The 17,963-nt window shown below is 35.2% G+C and overlaps 2 protein-coding genes, 1 long non-coding RNA gene and 1 pseudogene across 3 annotated transcripts; 2 read left to right on the plus strand and 2 right to left on the minus strand.

Moving 5' to 3' along the window:
* On the plus strand, positions 1 to 3,368 carry LOC111293062 (CDK5RAP1-like protein). Its single transcript, XM_022885778.2, has 3 exons — positions 1 to 293; positions 437 to 1,506; positions 2,568 to 3,368. Exons 1-3 carry the CDS (start codon positions 28 to 30, stop codon positions 3,071 to 3,073), a joined length of 1,842 nt encoding a protein of 613 aa, XP_022741513.2. The 5' UTR covers positions 1 to 27; the 3' UTR covers positions 3,074 to 3,368.
* A 462-nt stretch (positions 3,369 to 3,830) lies between these two features.
* LOC111293281 (3-epi-6-deoxocathasterone 23-monooxygenase CYP90C1-like) lies at positions 3,831 to 10,187 on the plus strand. Its single transcript, XM_022886073.2, has 9 exons — positions 3,831 to 5,259; positions 6,708 to 7,032; positions 7,124 to 7,273; positions 7,999 to 8,271; positions 9,033 to 9,122; positions 9,210 to 9,288; positions 9,381 to 9,487; positions 9,589 to 9,716; positions 9,838 to 10,187. The coding sequence occupies exons 1-9, from the start codon at positions 5,042 to 5,044 to the stop codon at positions 9,959 to 9,961; spliced, it is 1,494 nt and encodes a 497-aa protein (XP_022741808.1). The 5' UTR covers positions 3,831 to 5,041; the 3' UTR covers positions 9,962 to 10,187.
* Positions 10,188 to 10,969: 782 nt separating this feature from the next.
* Positions 10,970 to 13,688, minus strand: LOC149516403 (uncharacterized). Its single transcript, XR_016345719.1, has 2 exons — positions 13,232 to 13,688; positions 10,970 to 11,509 (listed from the first exon to the last, which is right to left on the minus strand). It is a non-coding gene; the product is annotated as an uncharacterized LOC149516403 (long non-coding RNA).
* Positions 13,689 to 13,808: 120 nt separating this feature from the next.
* Positions 13,809 to 15,441, minus strand: LOC111292581 (ribosomal RNA small subunit methyltransferase, mitochondrial-like; annotated as a pseudogene).
* Positions 15,442 to 17,963: the final 2,522 nt, after the last annotated feature.

A 17,963-nucleotide genomic window follows, 5' to 3' on the forward strand; every position in this document is an offset into this window, starting at 1 on the left:
GAGCACTAGCACAAAGAAAGTGGTTCGATGGCCTCCATTTTGAGCCAACCTGGCTGCTGCATCAGAATCCATCGACGATGCTGCGTTAACACTCTAAGATTCTTCTCTTTAAAGCCTTTCGCTTCCCGTTCCAATTCTCATCGCCATTTCTCGCAGAAGCCGATCAGAAAGACCTTCGCTCTCCGTGTTTCCAGAAGCTTCTCTCAATCTCACCACTTCCTCAACACCGGTGCCCCCTCTCTTCATCACTTCATCGCTCAAGCTTCCCTCACCGCCTCTCAACCATCGCCTGAGTAAGTCAAATACTTTATTTCTTCTTAAAGGAATTGTTTTTATTCATGGAAATAATAAGTTAAATATACAATAAAGAAATAAAGAAATAAATAATTTTTTAAATATCTGATAAATTTCATACTTTTCTTCTTTGGGTTTTTAGTATTTTGTCTAGCGATGCACCAGTTCCGGAAGTTGTTTCAAAAGGTAGAATTTATCACGAAACTTATGGATGTCAAATGAATATAAATGACATGGAAATTGTGCTATCAATCATGAAGAACGCTGGATATAGTGAAACTGTGGAAGTTCCTGAGAGTGCAGAGATTATATTTATTAATACTTGCGCGATAAGGGACAATGCGGAACAAAAAGTCTGGCAAAGGCTTAATTATTTCTGGTTTTTAAAGAGGCATTGGAAGAGTAATGTGGCTATAGGAAGATCACAGTCGTTGCATCCTCCAAAAGTGGTGGTGTTAGGATGTATGGCTGAAAGGCTAAAGGATAAGATTCTGGATGCTGATAAGATGGTTGATGTGGTATGCGGTCCGGATGCTTATAGAGATTTGCCGACGTTGTTGGAAGAGGTTGAGTATGGTCAGAAAGGGATTAACACTCTTCTTTCGCTTGAAGAGACATATGCGGATATTAGTCCTGTTAGGATTTCAAAAAATTCGGTTACGGCATTTGTTTCTGTGATGAGGGGGTGTAACAATATGTGCTCCTTTTGTATTGTTCCGTTTACTAGAGGTAGAGAGAGGTCTCGTCCTGTGGAGTCTATAGTGAAGGAGGTGGGGGAGCTTTGGAAAGAAGGTGTGAAGGAGATAACACTTCTTGGACAGAATGTGAATAGTTACAATGATGCATCTGGAAGTGAAAAGGAAGTTGAACCTGGAAGTAATTGGGCGTTGAGTGAAGGCTTTAAAAGCATGTGTAAGGTTAAAAACATGGGCTTGCGTTTTGCTGATCTCTTAGATCGTCTTTCTACTGAGTTTCCGGAGATGAGGTTCAGATATACATCCCCACACCCTAAAGATTTTCCAGATGAGTTGCTGTATCTGATGCGGGACCGCCATAATATCTGTAAGTGTATACATTTGCCTGCACAAACAGGAAGTACCACAGTTCTTGAAAGAATGCGTCGGGGATATAGTAGAGAGGCTTATTTAGAGCTTGTTCAGAAGATACGCAGAATCATTCCAGATGTGGGAATAAGCAGTGATTTTATATCTGGTAAGGTTTTATTATGTTATTTTGGTTTTATTATTTTGGTTATATACTTGAATTTGAAACTTAGGCAGTTGACCTTTATTTTCAAGGATTGACATCAATTATTATTTATTGTTAAAATTGCTACGCTGCCCTAAAAGGTAACCCTGTTGAAATCTAAAATCTTCCATAAGGATTCTAGATTAGTGTTCTACAATCTACATTGCCTGGCATATTACTTAAAGCCTAAAATCACATCAATTTCTGGTCTTTTACAAAAAAGATTGCAATAACCAGATGTTTGATTATATTGCCAACTAGGATATTTGATGTTGAACCTTTTGACCAAGCTTATTGCTTTTTTAATTAAAGTGTATACTAAGGACCAAAAACTTCTTTCTTACAAAATGGAGCCTTGCTTATTTTCATTTTTCTTCATTTGTCCTGCCTAGTGGGGTGAATCACATGTCTTTACAGAGAGCTTACTGGTTTCTTTTATCTATATCACAAGGTATCGTAGCTTTGTCTTCCTTGTTTCAAGTATACTTCTATTGATTAATATGCAAATTGCAAAACACATACTGTCTTTTTTTTTTTTTGGGAGGGGGGGAGGGAGAATGCCATTTCTGCAATAACTGTTGCGGTCGAGGTGTCTGTTTATTAATCAAGTGAAAGGAGACCCATGTCCATAAGCAAAATTAGACTTGTACCTTTGTGAGACTGTGAGCCAAGCTCATGCTTCTTTTAGAAGCATGCTTTGTTAAAGTAGGAATTTAAGTATTTCCAAGCATGCTTTCTGACAAAGAGCCTCAGATTCCATGGTTGGTAGAGAGCATGCTAGGCACATGTGCACCACTGATGAATTGTGGGTAATTAATATTTTTATCAATCTATTACGAGAAAACTAAAAATTTCTATTCTCTTGTTTGTCCATATCTTTTACAAAATTGTGCCTAGGGAGTCTAATGTGGCTGTTGGTATTAGATGATCGGAAAATTCCCTACTGCTAACACATTTTTACCATATAAGGATGTTAGCCTGCTGTTATTGGGTTGCGCTCTTATTATCTGGATTTCCTTCTGCAGGATTCTGTGGTGAAACAGAGGAGGAACATTCAGACACGCTAAGCCTAATAAGGACTGTTGGTTATGATATGGCATACATGTTTGCATACAGCATGAGGGAGAAAACTCATGCCCACAGAAACTATGTAGATGACGTTCCTGAAGAAGTCAAGCAAAGGAGGCTTACTGAACTTATTGAGGGTTTCCGTGAGAGTACTGGTCAGCGCTACGACTCTCAGGTGGGAACCATTCAAGTTGTGCTGGTTGAAGGACCAAACAGGAGAGCTCCAGATACAGAGCTTATTGGCAAAAGTGATAGAGGCCATAGAGTTTCATTTGTTAATCTTCCTTTGCTAGATCGAGATGATCAATCGGATAACAAAAGGAATCCCATTGTTGGTGATTATGTAGAAGTACATATAACAAAGTCTTCAAGAGCATCACTTTTTGGAGAGGCAGTTGCTATAACTAAATTAAGTACATTTTACAGCCATGTGGAGGAAGCAGTAGTTGCCTGTGGTAGCTGAAGTTGAAAACCGGCTGCCTTTTACTGCTGTGCGCGCTTTAGGTTTTGTTTTATTTTTATTTTTTATTTTTTGGAAAAGTTGTTTCCTTTCTTTGCCATGAAATTTCAAACGGTTTCATACTTGTTTCGTAATGCTAGAATAGCTTATTCCCGTCTGTAGAATAGACATTTATTGCTAGGGGATTAATAGCTTTAGTTGCCAAGCCATTGATTTGACGTAAATGTTGTCTAGGTTGGTCCTGCCAAGAGAAGGGTCTGAAATTTGCTATTTGGAGCTTCTGCTTCAAAATTGCTAAGAGTTGCTTTTCTGAATTTTTTTTTTTCAGAATGTGGTAGTTACATGTCAATAACGAATACCATAAAGAAAGGATGAAGGCAATTGTCGCTGCGGAATTTTCTTCTTTCCTTTTAGTCTCACTCTCCATTTTGATTCCGGCTGATTCTAGAAAGTAGAAATTGATTTTTAGGCCCTACTCCGCGCCCCCACCATTACTACGGTTAGCTGTTATTTGAGCCTGAAAGACGATGACGTTTCTCTACCTCGTCTGCCAGAGCACAAAATTATCGTAAACTGATGTTGACATCCAAATTCTCTTCTATTTCCATCTTTCTTTTACATCCTTTTCATAAAAGCGGAAAGGAAGAATAATTATATTTGTATTACTACATAACTGAAATCAAGATTGGAATCCAAAGTTCTTCATGATTGCTTTCTGACTCAACAGGAAGATTATAGGAAAAACATTTACTAAAAATGACCCTGTGGCATATATGCAGCAAGGTATCTACTTGGTTTTCCTAGTGTTGGCCTTCTCATATGATTGAGAAAGAAACATAATTTCACTAATCATAATAATCAAGTAAAATTGGATCAAAGCACACACTGCACGTTCTCCCCTCTTGCCAGCCTCCGTTGTCGTTTTGTACTACACCCACATGGTTCACATGCAAGAGAGCGGACCACTTTTTTTTGCTTCAAACTTGCAAACCCATGGGCCATGGCAAATGGCAGCCATCCATCGAGAAAGCCAAGGCAAAACACTTCAACTTCTTTGTTGGGTCATAACTCAGAACAGTTACCTCAAAAGACGGTTATACTAGGGAGAGTACTGAAGAATGATGAAGACTAGACGATGATCTAGTTTTATTCCCATAAACAAATAAAAATAAAGGGGTTGAAATGCAAAAGAAAGAGGCTGACAATTTCGGCACCTTCACTCTAGGCCCAGTGGGCTTCCCCCCATGAATTCTAAAGCTTGGGAGAAGATAATACAACAGTTGACTACACTGCTTTTAACTTACATCTGAACTTTTCAACACGTTGGTAACAAGTGTCAAACCGACATGGATTCATTTTCATGGTCCTTGCTGAGATAACTATGAATTTAATGAGTTAAAAACCTTGCCAAATGAGATCAGATTCGTTACTTAAAAATAATCAAAAGTAGCTAAACAAGAACATTAATTTAGCAGATGAAGAAGAAGAAGCATAGCAGCAACGCCTTTAACCCTGACCTACTCATTTTCCTCTATTATGTGATGTGAGCCAAAGCAGGAAGGATTGGTACATCTCTATCTAAAATGGACAGAAGACAAAACGAACAAGCGTGGAGCATTTGGCGCCCCCAATATGGCCATCTCATTTAATGATAGGTTCAACCTCTAGATTTTCTGAATCTCTCACTCTAGATGCCATCACCCCCCCCCCCCCCCCCCCCCGCCCCCTCGTTCATTTCCCTTCACAAGGACAAAGAGTTTTGTTTTTAGGTTCTTTTTGCCCTTTTCTCTCTCTTCTCCTCTCGTTTGCTTTATTTTCAAAACAGTACAAAGAGCTGCATGAATAAGGATCAGTCATGGAGTGAAGAGGTGAACAGTACTGTCAAAAACAAAAACAACCCTTTTGTAGCTTATTGCTAGCTAGAACTAGGGTTCATTTCAGAGAAGAAGCTGATCGTTGCTTTTGGTGAAGATGGAATGGGGTATTGGATTATTATTCAGTGTGTTGATGGGTATTTTTGTAGGGTGGTTTTGGTACAATAACAACAAGAAGATGAAGAGAGAAGTGGAAAAGAAGGGTGGGGTTCCAAAAGGGAGCTTAGGTTGGCCTTTCATAGGAGAAACTCTTGATTTCATTGCTTGTGGTTACACCTCTCGACCTGCCAGTTTCATGGACAAACGCAAATTTCTGTAAGATTTTTTTTCTCTAACCCACTGTTCATGTTTTCCTTTTAGGATTGTCTTCTTCTTGGCGACTTGTTTCTCCACGGCTTCTTTTCAATTTTGGATGTACATATCTATATTTCTTTTCCAAACAATTGGAAATTAAATTCTAGAGGCCTACAGCCATTGTTGTTGTGCCTGGCTCTTAATTGTTTTTCTTTCAAATTTTTTATGCTTTATATTATTATTGGTTTGGCAAACTTGCTTTTCTCTTCGATGCTAGAACCCTAGTTAGATTTACAAATCATTGCTCCACCATCATATCGTACTTTTTTTATTATTTTATGATTTAAATAAAGGAAAAATTATCAATTTCTTATTATTTTATGTAAAAATATTGCAAATTATACACCGAATAAAGTTTTAGTTGTTCCCAAATGTTTTACATGCATAGCATTAATTTCTTAGATTGGAGTTAGTGGTCCTCTGATTATTATTAGAATAAAATAATTTTTTATATTAAAAGACTCTCATCTATCAAATCATATACCATGCAATGCCAAACTAAAACATAAACTTGTAGGGTAACAATTTAAAATTTTATTTTATTTATTTCTTTTTGTTGACATTATTATGAGATTTGCAATTAGCATGGAATAGTGGCTTTCAATATTTATTATATCTTGTTCCAAGGAAAAGAAAAATCTACCCTTTGATGATATCTTCCTGTAAGATATGACAATATCAATAATATAAAGAACCCTTTATATAAGTATGCAAAAACTTGTTAATTTTTTAGACTGCTATTGGTATTGTAACTTGTCATTTCATTAAAAAAAATGTTTTTGAAAAAATTATTAATAGAACTAGTTATAAATTCCTCCTTGATTATTTAGCATTTAAAAGTTTCATAGCTCAAGTGAACACTTCAATTATTTCACATTCTTGGCTTAGGCATTGGGAACATTGCCTCAATGAGTAGGCCCCAAATTCTCCTTATAATTCATAGAATTATTTTTAAAATATATAAATGTAACATCATATACTACAATATTTTATTGTTTGCCTAGAAATTGTTTACATTAAATGATATGTCTCATAAAGAACTTTTTCATTAATGAGCTATGACAGCTATCTACTCGAATTGCCTCCCTAGCTTCAAAATAGACGGTGACATTAGCTAAAAAGTAGGAGTGAAATTGAATTTAGATAAAAACCATTAAAGCTTTGTGAGTACGAACTATGCCAATTGCCATTCTAGAGGGGTTGCAGGCGCTAACATTAGCCCCTATACTCCATCGTTGTCAGCTTTCCAATGAAACCACCGTTTCCTGCCCAATTTTCTTCTATCTTCCTCTGTGCTCTGGACTTTCATCAATGAAGCTGAACAATAAGACAAAGCAATGAAAGAAGTCTTTCCACTTCCCTGCAGCATTGGCTATCTTTGCTTACATATTATTTTATTCTCTTTCCAGGCATGGGAAGGTGTTCAAAACACACATATTGGGAACACCCATCATTGTTTCCACAGATCCCGAGGTGAACAAGGTGGTTTTACAGAACCATGGCAACATCTTTATCCCTGCTTATCCCAAATCTATCCGAGAGTTACTTGGCCAGCATTCCATACTTCAAATGAATGGTAATCTTCAGAAGAGAGTTCATGCACTCATTGGAGGTTTCTTGAGATCCCCTCAGCTCAAATCCCGTATCACAAGACACATTGAAAATTCTGTTAAACTAACTTTGAGTTCTTGGCAAGACATGCAGCTGATACATGTTCAAGAAGAAACCAAAAAGGTCAATTCAAAATATACTACTAATTCCAAATAATGATGATACTATATAATTGGCTCTAACGTAGCTGATTTCTGGTTCATGAACATGTCAGATTACATTCGAAGTGTTGGTAAAAGTTTTAATGAGTATTGGTCCTGGTGAAGATTTGAACTTTCTGAAGAAAGAATTTGAAGAATTCATCAAAGGTTTAATTTGCTTGCCTATCAAGTTTCCAGGAACAAGACTATATAAATCTCTGAAGGTGAGAATGTTATATGTATATTTACTAATGCAAACAAATTGAAAAAGAAGAAACTTCAAGAAATGCACTTGGAAAGCTATCTTAGCATAATAAATTTCTCATTTAGGTCCAAATATATAGGTTCTTGAAACATTATTCTTATGATAGCATGCAAGAACAAGATTGCACTTCAAAAATTTTTTAAGCACATATGAACCAAAAATAAAAAAGATAAAGTGAGGGTAATTTAATTTATCAAGTGATTGTATGTAAAATGATATTAAATGAATGTTAATGTAAATATCTATAAGCATCAATCATCTTTTTATGAAAAAATCACTTGAGTGAAGAATCATTATTTTTGTAATGAAGTATATCATGTCCAAAAGATAAGATTTTTGAATTTTCAACAAAAATAAAAATTTGAATGCTTGAATCGCGTCATTTGAATCAGGCAAATTTTTAGATAGATTAATTTTAAACTTGATCATTCAAATTCTCTGCAAATGATATTTGAATTTTTCTTTCTTATTTGTTATTTCAAAACTATTTGTTTAACTTCCAAACATCATTATTTAATATTTGTACATAGTAGGCTATAATAAATTTTGTTTTCATAAAAATCATTTAAAAACACTAACATTCTTTCTTTAGTAGATATGCAACAAAGAATATTTTAGCAGTTATCTTCTCTTTGTTAACCATTTTTGGAGGGTTTCAAGAAGTTTTTGATTTGTTCATTGTAGGCCAAAGAGAGGATACTGAAAATGGTGAAAAAGATTGTGGAGGAGAGAAAATTAGCTACGGGGAAAACAGACGAAAAGAGTAATGCCAATGATGCAGTGGACGTGCTGTTACGTGACAGTGAAAATGCAAACGACAAGCAATCTCTGCCGTTCGACTTCATCAGTGGGAACATAATAGAGATGATGATCCCTGGAGAAGAGACGGTTCCCATGGCAATGACCCTAGCTGTCAAATTCCTCACTGACTGTCCTGTTGCACTCCACCAGTTGATGGTACGTAACATAACCAAAATAATAATAATAATAATAAACGGCTAGGATTATTTTGATTTCATCTGCAAAATGGGTCCCAAAGCCAACTGTTTGACTTTTTTTGAATTTTTCCTTGGCAAAAGAAAAAGTCTCCCTCAATGTAGACACACGAGCACATAAGCGTGCAAGACAGATTGTACCTGTAGAGGGCCGCACATTGTGTCCAAAAACAGACCACACGATTTTTCCTCCTATTGATCAGTTTTTCAATGTAGAGAGTCCCCAACAAAATTAGGTACAAGTTTCTGCATGCTCTGATCAAGGTTAAAGTAATCTAATCTAAAAATCAAAAGACAAAACGGATAGAACTTAACTGGGAATTGATGTATTGAGCTGTATGTTGGGCTACCTCTGGACAAAATGACAAAAAAATGTTTTGAGTTGGTCTGGTTTCGTGTTAAGATCTCTCTGGGAAGGCACATGAAGAAGAAATTGATCATGGGTCAATTAATCTTTTAAGTTTAAGGTTAGAATTCAAGGGAAGACTGTAGTTTTTTACAGAAGGATGTTACCATAGTTAGGAAATGGAAATCTTGAGAAATTGTTGTAAAGAAGATACGTGACAGTTCTGAAGTCTGCACTAGCCTTTTTCCTTCTGAAGAAACAATGGCATTAGTTTTGGCTTCCTTCATTGAAAAAATCAAATTTTTATAATTTTTCTTTTTGAAGAAAACAAAGAAGATTTTTAATTTTTTATGTAATGTTGATGTTGATTTGTGCAGGAGGAGAACATGGAACTAAAGAAGCAAAAGATGAAATCTGATGAAGACTATAGTTGGACTGACTACTTGTCTTTGCCTTTCACTCAAAATGTAAGTCAAATTTCAGAGAAGATGCTTTAAAAGTTTCTTTTTACAAAAAAAATGCATTGACATGAACTTTTTTTTTTTTTTTGGTAGGTGATAAGTGAAACTCTTAGACTGGCAAATATCATCAATGGAGTTTGGAGGAAAGCACTCAAGGAGATAGATATTAAAGGTAGTTTCATTGTATTGCTTTGAGCTTGACTTCGCAGAAATACCGAAAAGAACACTTCATTTGACATAACTTTTTGATGGTTGTTTTTGCAGGTCATTTAATACCTGAGGGATGGTGTGTTCTGGCATGTTTCGTTTCTGTTCATATGGATGAGGAAAATTATGAAAACCCATATCGTTTTGATCCATGGAGATGGGCGGTAGCTTAAAATAATCTGTCACTGATTCCCTTTTAATTTTTTCTTAGTAATTGCACTACTTCACTAGACAAAATGTACACTTGAATTTTGTTGGTTTGCAGAAACTTGGAGCTGCTGTTAACAACAATAGCTTTACACCATTTGGAGGTGGGCAGAGGCTCTGCCCTGGTTTAGAACTATCAAGGCTTGAAATTTCAATCTTCCTTCACCACCTCATCACCAGTTACAGGTAATTGATTAATCTTGTTCTCTTTAATCATAGAATTCTGGTTCCGCTGCTATGCTTTGCCATCTCTTACAGTCTGTCAAAACTCTAAAACAAATCTTTTTTTTTCTTCTGATATATGCAGATGGGTTGCTCAAAAAGATGACATTATCTACTTTCCAACAGTTAAGATGAAGAGGAAGCTGCCAATTACAGTCACCCCCCTTATGCAACTACCAGTAGTTTGGCCCATCGAGGAAAGTCTGTAAAAAAATATCTATATCTATATCTATCTCTCTCTCTCTCTCTCTCTGTCTATCTCTCTCTCTCTATATATATATATATGTATATATATATGTATATATATCAGTCTCGATTGGATAGACAAAACCTGACAGGAACTTTGGAAGTTTTATCCCCATACCAAAAAAGGGCCATTGGGGAATGGTTGCAATGATCTTTGAGAAATGAATGGGACTGTTATTATGGTGTTAGTTCTCATGTCACCATCTTTTTTTTCATAGCAGTAGAGGTCCTTCCTTGGGCCCTTTTTCGGTCCTTCAATATTGAATGCAAGTGGGGATGATAGTATAATCTAATTCTCACCTCTAAAGCTTCAACCGATTAAATTTTCTTTTGTTGGGTTGATAATAACATTTGCGGTAGTACAAAAATCCTTGTTTCACTGCCTCCTTCAATAATCTTCCATGGCAAAGTAGAGGAGAATACAACGAAAGAAATCAAAATCATCTTAAACGGGGAATTGCCTTCTAGATTAACAGCAATAAAAGAGCAAAATCATCAAAATCGTATTTCGTTCGTCGCTGGTAAAAAAAACAAAAATACAAAACAAAACAGATGAGAGAAGATTTTAAAGGCTGAGAAAACAAGGGTTGATTGATTGATGAACATTCTGCTAAAACTGATCCAAATTTGAGCTGTTGCGGTCTGGTATAAAAACACTTACTCATATTGACAACATCAAATCAGTCACTTTAAGGGAATGCTACAAGACTCCCAAGCAGGCAGGCACGTTAAATTCATAAAAAGCAGCTCTGAACTTTTTAAGTGAATCCGACCAAAAGATATAGCAGAAGCTTTCTGGCTCCAACTGCTTGACAATGAAACAAAATAAAAAGGACAAACGATCAAATTTTCACATGCACGCTTCCATTTGTGCCTTCTTTTTAATACTATTTTAGTCCTTTCTGCTTCGCAGGTGTTTTTCTACTTTGTAGTGTTCAAGAGTTCTTTTTTTCATCAAAATAAGAAAAATAAAAGTAAAAAGTGCAAGAGTTCGGTAATCTATATATACACATGGAGTAGCTCAACAATACTATGTTACTCGGGGAGAGTCCCCTACGAGCAAGTGTAAGATATGGATTTGCTCCTTTTTTTTTTTTTTTTTCAAGTTTTCCATACTTAGAGTGGCAAATAGACTCTCCAAGAAACCTCAAACATGACAAAATACAATTTTCCAGTCTACAAATGAGAAAGTGCAGAACTAGAAAGTCCACGTCTAAATGCCATTAAGTTGGGCACTGGCTGGTGTAACCAAACGCTAGGAAGGAAACACAACCAAGAGGATTCTATAAATTAGGTTTGATGTCGCAGCAAATACCATCAGAAGACGAAGCCTATGAGCAAGTGATATTTCAAGCCATGGCCTTTTTCTTCTCTTCCTCAAGCCGCTGCAGTTCCACCAGCCTTTCGGCCCACGCTCTTTCCCTTGCCACTGTAGCCATCTTACAGTCTACTTGCTTAATCTTCTTCCTATTAGCCTCCTACACCAGAGCTTTCCTCTCCTTAGCCTCTGCCTGCAGAACCCCACAGTAAGACATAAGCATTTTCCCCATAATCAAATATGTAGACGTTAAAGATATAACCAGCCTACCAGAAGACAAACAGAAATGGACTATAGAAAAAGAAAAATGTACACTACAGAGACAATTCATTGGTGCATCCAAAAACACAAAGCACATTGTATGATTTATCAACCAACCAACAACCAAACCAAAACATAAATGAAATCTTTTAAAAAAATTTCTCTCAAATAAGAAAGCCTAAGCCTGTTAAAAGTGTACCATAAGTGGCCCATGCAAGCACTTGCATTTAGATATTTCACTCAAAAACTGATTCTAAAATCTTGTTGTAATAATTATAAAAGAAAAAGAACTGAAGACCAAATAGTGCAGTGCCGGCAAGGGCAACACAAACTGCTAGACATTACAAGAGATAACCAGTTACAAGTCCAACCCAGAGAAAATGTTAAAGATATTACAAAAGTTCCAAAGGAGCAATAACATAGCCATGGTTTCAGAAATGAATTGCATAAAAGGGAAAGCCAATTATAATCAGCAATTAATATTACTTTTCCCTTTTTTCAGTTTTTCTTTAGAGACGGAGAGTATATTCTTAACAATATAACTATGGTTTTAGCTAAATTGACATCTCTGAAGCTACAAAATAATGAGTTTAAGAGATGACCTTCTGCAATACAAAATAGAGCTTCCCAATATAATAAGAACAATTATCATGTGCAAAAAGTCCATCATATTTCATGTTTTACGGATTATGAAGCCATGCAACATTCATCCTGCCCCAGGAAGCAATGGTAAAGGCATAATATGAATTGCCCACCAAAGACGGATTTTGATAAAGTAGTCACAATAAATGCTGGCTTTTACATGAAATGAAGAACAGACAGTGACCACAGTTTACAGATATATTGGTTCATCCTTACACATGATTCAGCTTAAGCTGGAATGTTTATTGCAGGCTATGGTAAAAACTATAGCAGTAGTACGGAGAACCTTCTGATCACTCCGAGAATAGGAGACGTTCAACTGGGGAAACATGAGCCTACCCTCATTTCACATCCCAAAATCCCTGGAGGCAAACTAAAAAATAACTTACTAAAAACATTGCTCAGATATATACCTTCATAATTTCTTCTAAATGTATTCAATAAGGTAACCAGTTATGCAAATTGTAGCTCCAAAATCCAACCATTCACTTATAAATCAGCTTTAGTGAAATGAATAATTGAGATTTGGATGCATCTTTAATTAAAGGCAAAATGGTTGATAATGCATATAACTAAAACATTAGGCCAGTCCTTCCTCATCATTAACATAACTCATAAAAATTAAACATGTTACAAACTAGATAGTTGCTATAGGAATCCGAAATCAATGAAACTTTTTCAATGTGGCTTAGGGAACGCCACGCAGCCTCATTCTCTTTTTCTCATTCCTTCATTGGGATTATTTGGAAGAATAGGCTTCTTTTCCCGGTGTATACTTTACCCCGCATTCTTAAATTCATTAGCATTTCCTACTCCTTTTCCCTATTTCTTTATCAATGACTTTTTTTTTTTTTAAACAAAATTAGCACCTTTAAAAAAAAAAGGGCTTCTAAAACCATAATTCCACATGCATTCCTATTAATTAGGAGCAAAAAATAAAATATAAAGCCTGAAAAGATAAATTAATTAAAATTGGAAAAAGGGTTTAAGAGAGGTTGAGTAAAGGAGGTACCTGGGGGTTTCAAGCTGGCTCTTTTCCGCCATGGCTTGTCTTGGGGCCTTCTCTTTGGGAAACGACTATCCGTTAAGCTATGCAACTGATTGGATATGGAGACCCTGGAGATTGGCGGTTTTGGGCCATGAGGAAGAGGAGAGACTCGGCGTAGTTGCTGAAGCAGGGGAGGCCCGGGATAGGAGAGTCCGACATGGCGGTCGAACGATGCTTCTTAAAGCTCCAAATCCCATTTTTTTAGAGCATGAAACAGTTACGTTTACAGGTCCAAAGAAAGCTTTGTTTTGGTTCCTGGCTTTTACTTTGTTATTGTTTGAGCAGAGTGGAAAAAAATCAAACGAGAATGAAAAGAAAGGGTTGGAGAAGAAGACGAAGCGGGGGCAAAAAATGGGCTAAAATTTTTGGGACAATGGGACCGAATTTTATTCCCTAAATTTTAAATCTTATCAACCAAAAGCCCACTGGACCCAACCCACTTTCTTCAGTATAAAATACAACCCAATTCTATGCCTTAGTGGTTTAGCTGAGTTTCATTGCAATCCTCAGGTATATTTTACTCAATGATAAATGTATCTACTTATTTAAGATAATAAGTGCAAGTCTTTTATTAAAAAATAAATTGGGTTCGAATCCCTTTTCTTTCCACAAAACAATCATGGCTGCAGCTTCTAGTTTGTGGATGCGCTTTTGTAGCTCACACATGCAAGCTTTTCATGGTGCAGCTGTATCCATTATTTTAATTTATTCCTCGCAGCATAATCTTTTTATTATCATTTAGACGTTTTTAAGTTAATTTTTTAAATAACAAACCTTCACATGGAATCACTTCAATTTGTGTTAATGGGTAGATGATCTTGGGTCGGGACGTTAATATTTTCTTCTTCCAAAAGAAAATTGGTGTTACAGTTACTGAAGCTAGGAAAACTAGAGAGATAAAAACAACAGCAACACAAAGAAAATAAGAAGGATGGCGCTTCTATTGAGATATAAGCAACCGCAAAAGCAACATTTACATTATCTGAATCTTTTGGTCATGAAAATATATTCCTGCTTGATTAAACAAGGAGAGTAAAAGTAACAAGTCCTCATTAAACAGCTTGGAAGGCCTCTTATCTTCAAACCCACCTGTTTTCAAAATCCCAACAATTTTCTCTTTGAACAATGCCATTTCGACATCAGAGCAAGAAGATGCAAAACCATCCTCCCCATCAGTTCTTCTTCTTCATTGTTACCATCATAATCATCATCACATTCATAATTCTTGCAGTCAATGCATTTTCTCCATTCGAGCTCGTTGTTTTAGCCAATTTCGACAGCTCTATCACCTTCTTCTTCTGCTTAAACGTAGCCCCTAGCATCCTATTCTTCTTGCTAAAACAAGTCCTTGTGAAAGCCCAACACTCATCAAGATTAACATCTGGAACTTCAGCTTTTGGTTGGATTATTACAACAGAGGAGTCAACTTTTGGACATGGAAGAAACTCCCTTTGCTTACATCCATGACAAATTCTACATCAGCCACCAACTTCACATTCACAGTCAATCTGTTAAACTCCGAGTCCCCAGGCTTAGCCAGTAACCGACGTGCATACTCCTTTTGAAGAAGCAATGTTTGCACTCCTAAAAGGGTTCCCTCCATAAACCAATTTAGCCACAAGAGGGGAAGATATTCCTTAAGGAATGTTGGCTACAACAAGATCAAATTGAGGAAACTCTGCCTTCATTGCATCTTTACACATAAAACTGCAAACAAATATTTTAAAAAGAGTGAAATGAAAATGTGATTTTTAGATTTAAAATGCATGACTTTACCTTTATATAGAATAATAAAGAGTTAAAATAAACACCCAACAAGGCCTAAGTCTACTTCCTAGACAAGCCTGGAACTTTCTCTTAGGCATTTCATCAAACATGTACATATATTTTTTAAAACTTACATGGAACCTACCTTGCAACCGTTTCTCAGCATCGAGTTTTTGAAGAACATACACCATTCTTTTATCAATTTATATCGCAACGACCCTTTTAGCAGCTTCAAGGAGCTTGACAGTAAGAATTCCTGTCCCGGATCCGATTTCTAAGACGGTGTGGGTAGGTCTTACGTTTGATCTTGGAACAATAGCGTCGAGAATCCGCGTGTTAGTGAGATATTGGCCCTTGCTCTTACATAAATAAATAATAAATATAAATGGTCTTATTGATTTTCTTTTCTGTTTCTAATTGCCTGGTCTTTGTCATCATCTTCATCATTAATTTTTTGAGAATAATGACTGGATTTAGTGCCGAGATTTCATTGAGAGTTTTGAAAGAAAATAAAAAGAGAAAGGTGAAGTGAAGTTGATTTTGGTAATGGTTAATGAACTGAACGTTACTAGAATTTGATTTCTTGTTTTTTTTTTTATTGGTACGTTAGAAATAGGAGGGAAAATGGGAATATAACATAGCCAGGATTATAGGCCAGGAAGAAATGGCCCAAAAGGCCAAAACCCAAAATTTGAACACCATGACCCCAAACCACAACTCAATGGGATTTTCAGTGGGCTTCAGTCAAAATCGGACTTTGTTTTTCAGTGGGCTTAGCCTCTTTCCTTCATCATGATTGGCCCCAGGTTTTTTTTTTAATAAAAAAAATTCGAATCTTGTTCTTTGAACAAAAATACATATATGAATAATTGAGAAAATTACTGGAGTCGGGTTCATAACTATTCTTACATGATGTCATACCATGCCCATTTAGGTGCCTCAGTTTGCAACCTAAGCAAGGCACCCCAAGTATCAATCATGATGCCTTCACATAAAGTTATAAAATTAACTGTTTCATGCTTGATGCTGTCTGCTCATAGGAAGAAAGATGCAACCTCGATAGCAATGCTCAGCTGCATGGTTCCATATCTGCATCTAAATAAATAGGAAGTCATAATCAAAGAGGATCACAGCATGGAAAGCTAATCATTGGTTCTTGCTTAATTTTGGGATTTATCTATGTTTTCAATGAAAATCTGATCTTTTGGAAGCATGAAGAAGCTCAATGATTGTTTCCCTCTTGCCATTGGTACTTATTTTTATGTTACCTGTACCTATATGTTTTTTGGCGTTCTGTTTCAAGTTTATTGATATTATTTAATATTTTATCTATAAAACATATGTATATATACACACACATACATATAAAAATATACTTCAGTTACATACACTTATATGCGTATATGCAAATATAGAATTTAAAATTTATAAATATTTAATATCTAAAATTTTTAAACTTAAATAAATTAAATAAATATAAAATTTTGTTCAGTAACCTAATTTAACTAACATATATTATTTTTAGAAAAAATTATAAAAATAAAAATAATTATGAAAGAAAAAATATTAAAATTTGATTAAAAAATTATTGTATCGTTTAATACGAGTCAAATTAGTTTGCAAGAATCAATAAAAAAATAAAACAATACATAAACTTTGATGTATCAATTTTTTGGGCAACTGATACCAATAACATTGGTAAATACTCATGAATTGTTTTTTTTTTTCAATTACTTTTAGAACAGCAATTGCAAAGCAAAATTATATTAGGGTCGACTCTTCGATGAAGTGAAACCCAAAGATTTCTGTCACATTCCGAACAAGGATCTTGAATATAGTTGTCCATTGGATGGTTCCTTCTTCTTCTTCATTTTTTTTTTTTGTTGTTGAATATATATATATATATATATATGTGTGTGTTCGCGCGTGTGTTAATAAAAAACTAAAAAAAAGATTAAAGAAAAAGAGCAAATAGCATACAATTTTACATCTTTTAAAATTACTTGTAATTCAACGGCCTTTGCTCTTGAGCGGTTTAACTATCTCACTCTATAGCATAATGGTCTTAAAAGAAGCTGAATAAAGGGCAACGTTTTCATTTTTCTGCAAGAAACTATTACTAAAACTTTCAATTTTTTTCTTCGAAATATTAAAACTACCGTATACTTTCTCTTTTAGTAGGTTTTTTATTTAGAATTCCCCGTTGACTACATGGCACATGCCTTCCGGCCAAACCTGTCAACTTCAAATAATTTTTTTATAAAAATATTTTAAATAAATAAATTATTCGATCTCTCGTATCCTTAAATATGTTCTACTTCACAAAAATCATGTAATCATTGGTAAGATTTATAATCAAAATCATCATTTATATCAAGATAAATGAATTTACTTATTATAAATAAAGATAATTTTAATTGATTCATATAATTATTTTTTAAAAATATTATTTAAATAAATTTATTATTTGAATTTTAATAATTATAATATCTTTTCTTATATTTATTGTCTCCTTTATAAAAACCAGAAAAAAAAAAAAAAGGGGTTTCAGACTTTCATATCTGGAAGGTTGTCTATTTGATATTAGAGCCAATAAGAGATTAGTGATGAACTCAATCTGATGAATAATGGCCCACCAAAACCGATAAAAAAAAAGTGCAAAAAAGGGAAGGAATCCAATCTGCTTTTTACAACAATGGTGTAGTTGAAGGATCATAAAAGAGATTAGTATTGCTGAAGAGAAGAAAGTTTAGGGAAGTGTGATTATGGCCATGGAACCCCTAAGAATAAATAAAGCTACAACATCTAGGTCCCCCTCAAGTATGGAGAGAAATTAAGGCTGTCATGTGTGGATAATGATTCCTCGAAAAGTGACCCCAAAAGTCTTGGGTGTGAAGGAGTTGGGTTTGCAAAAGGCATGCAACAAAAA

The sequence above is a fragment of the Durio zibethinus genome, chromosome 10 (genome assembly GCF_047325235.1).
Source record: "Durio zibethinus cultivar Kanyao isolate XHJ-2024 chromosome 10, ASM4732523v1, whole genome shotgun sequence".
Taxonomy (NCBI): Eukaryota; Viridiplantae; Streptophyta; class Magnoliopsida; order Malvales; family Malvaceae; genus Durio; species Durio zibethinus.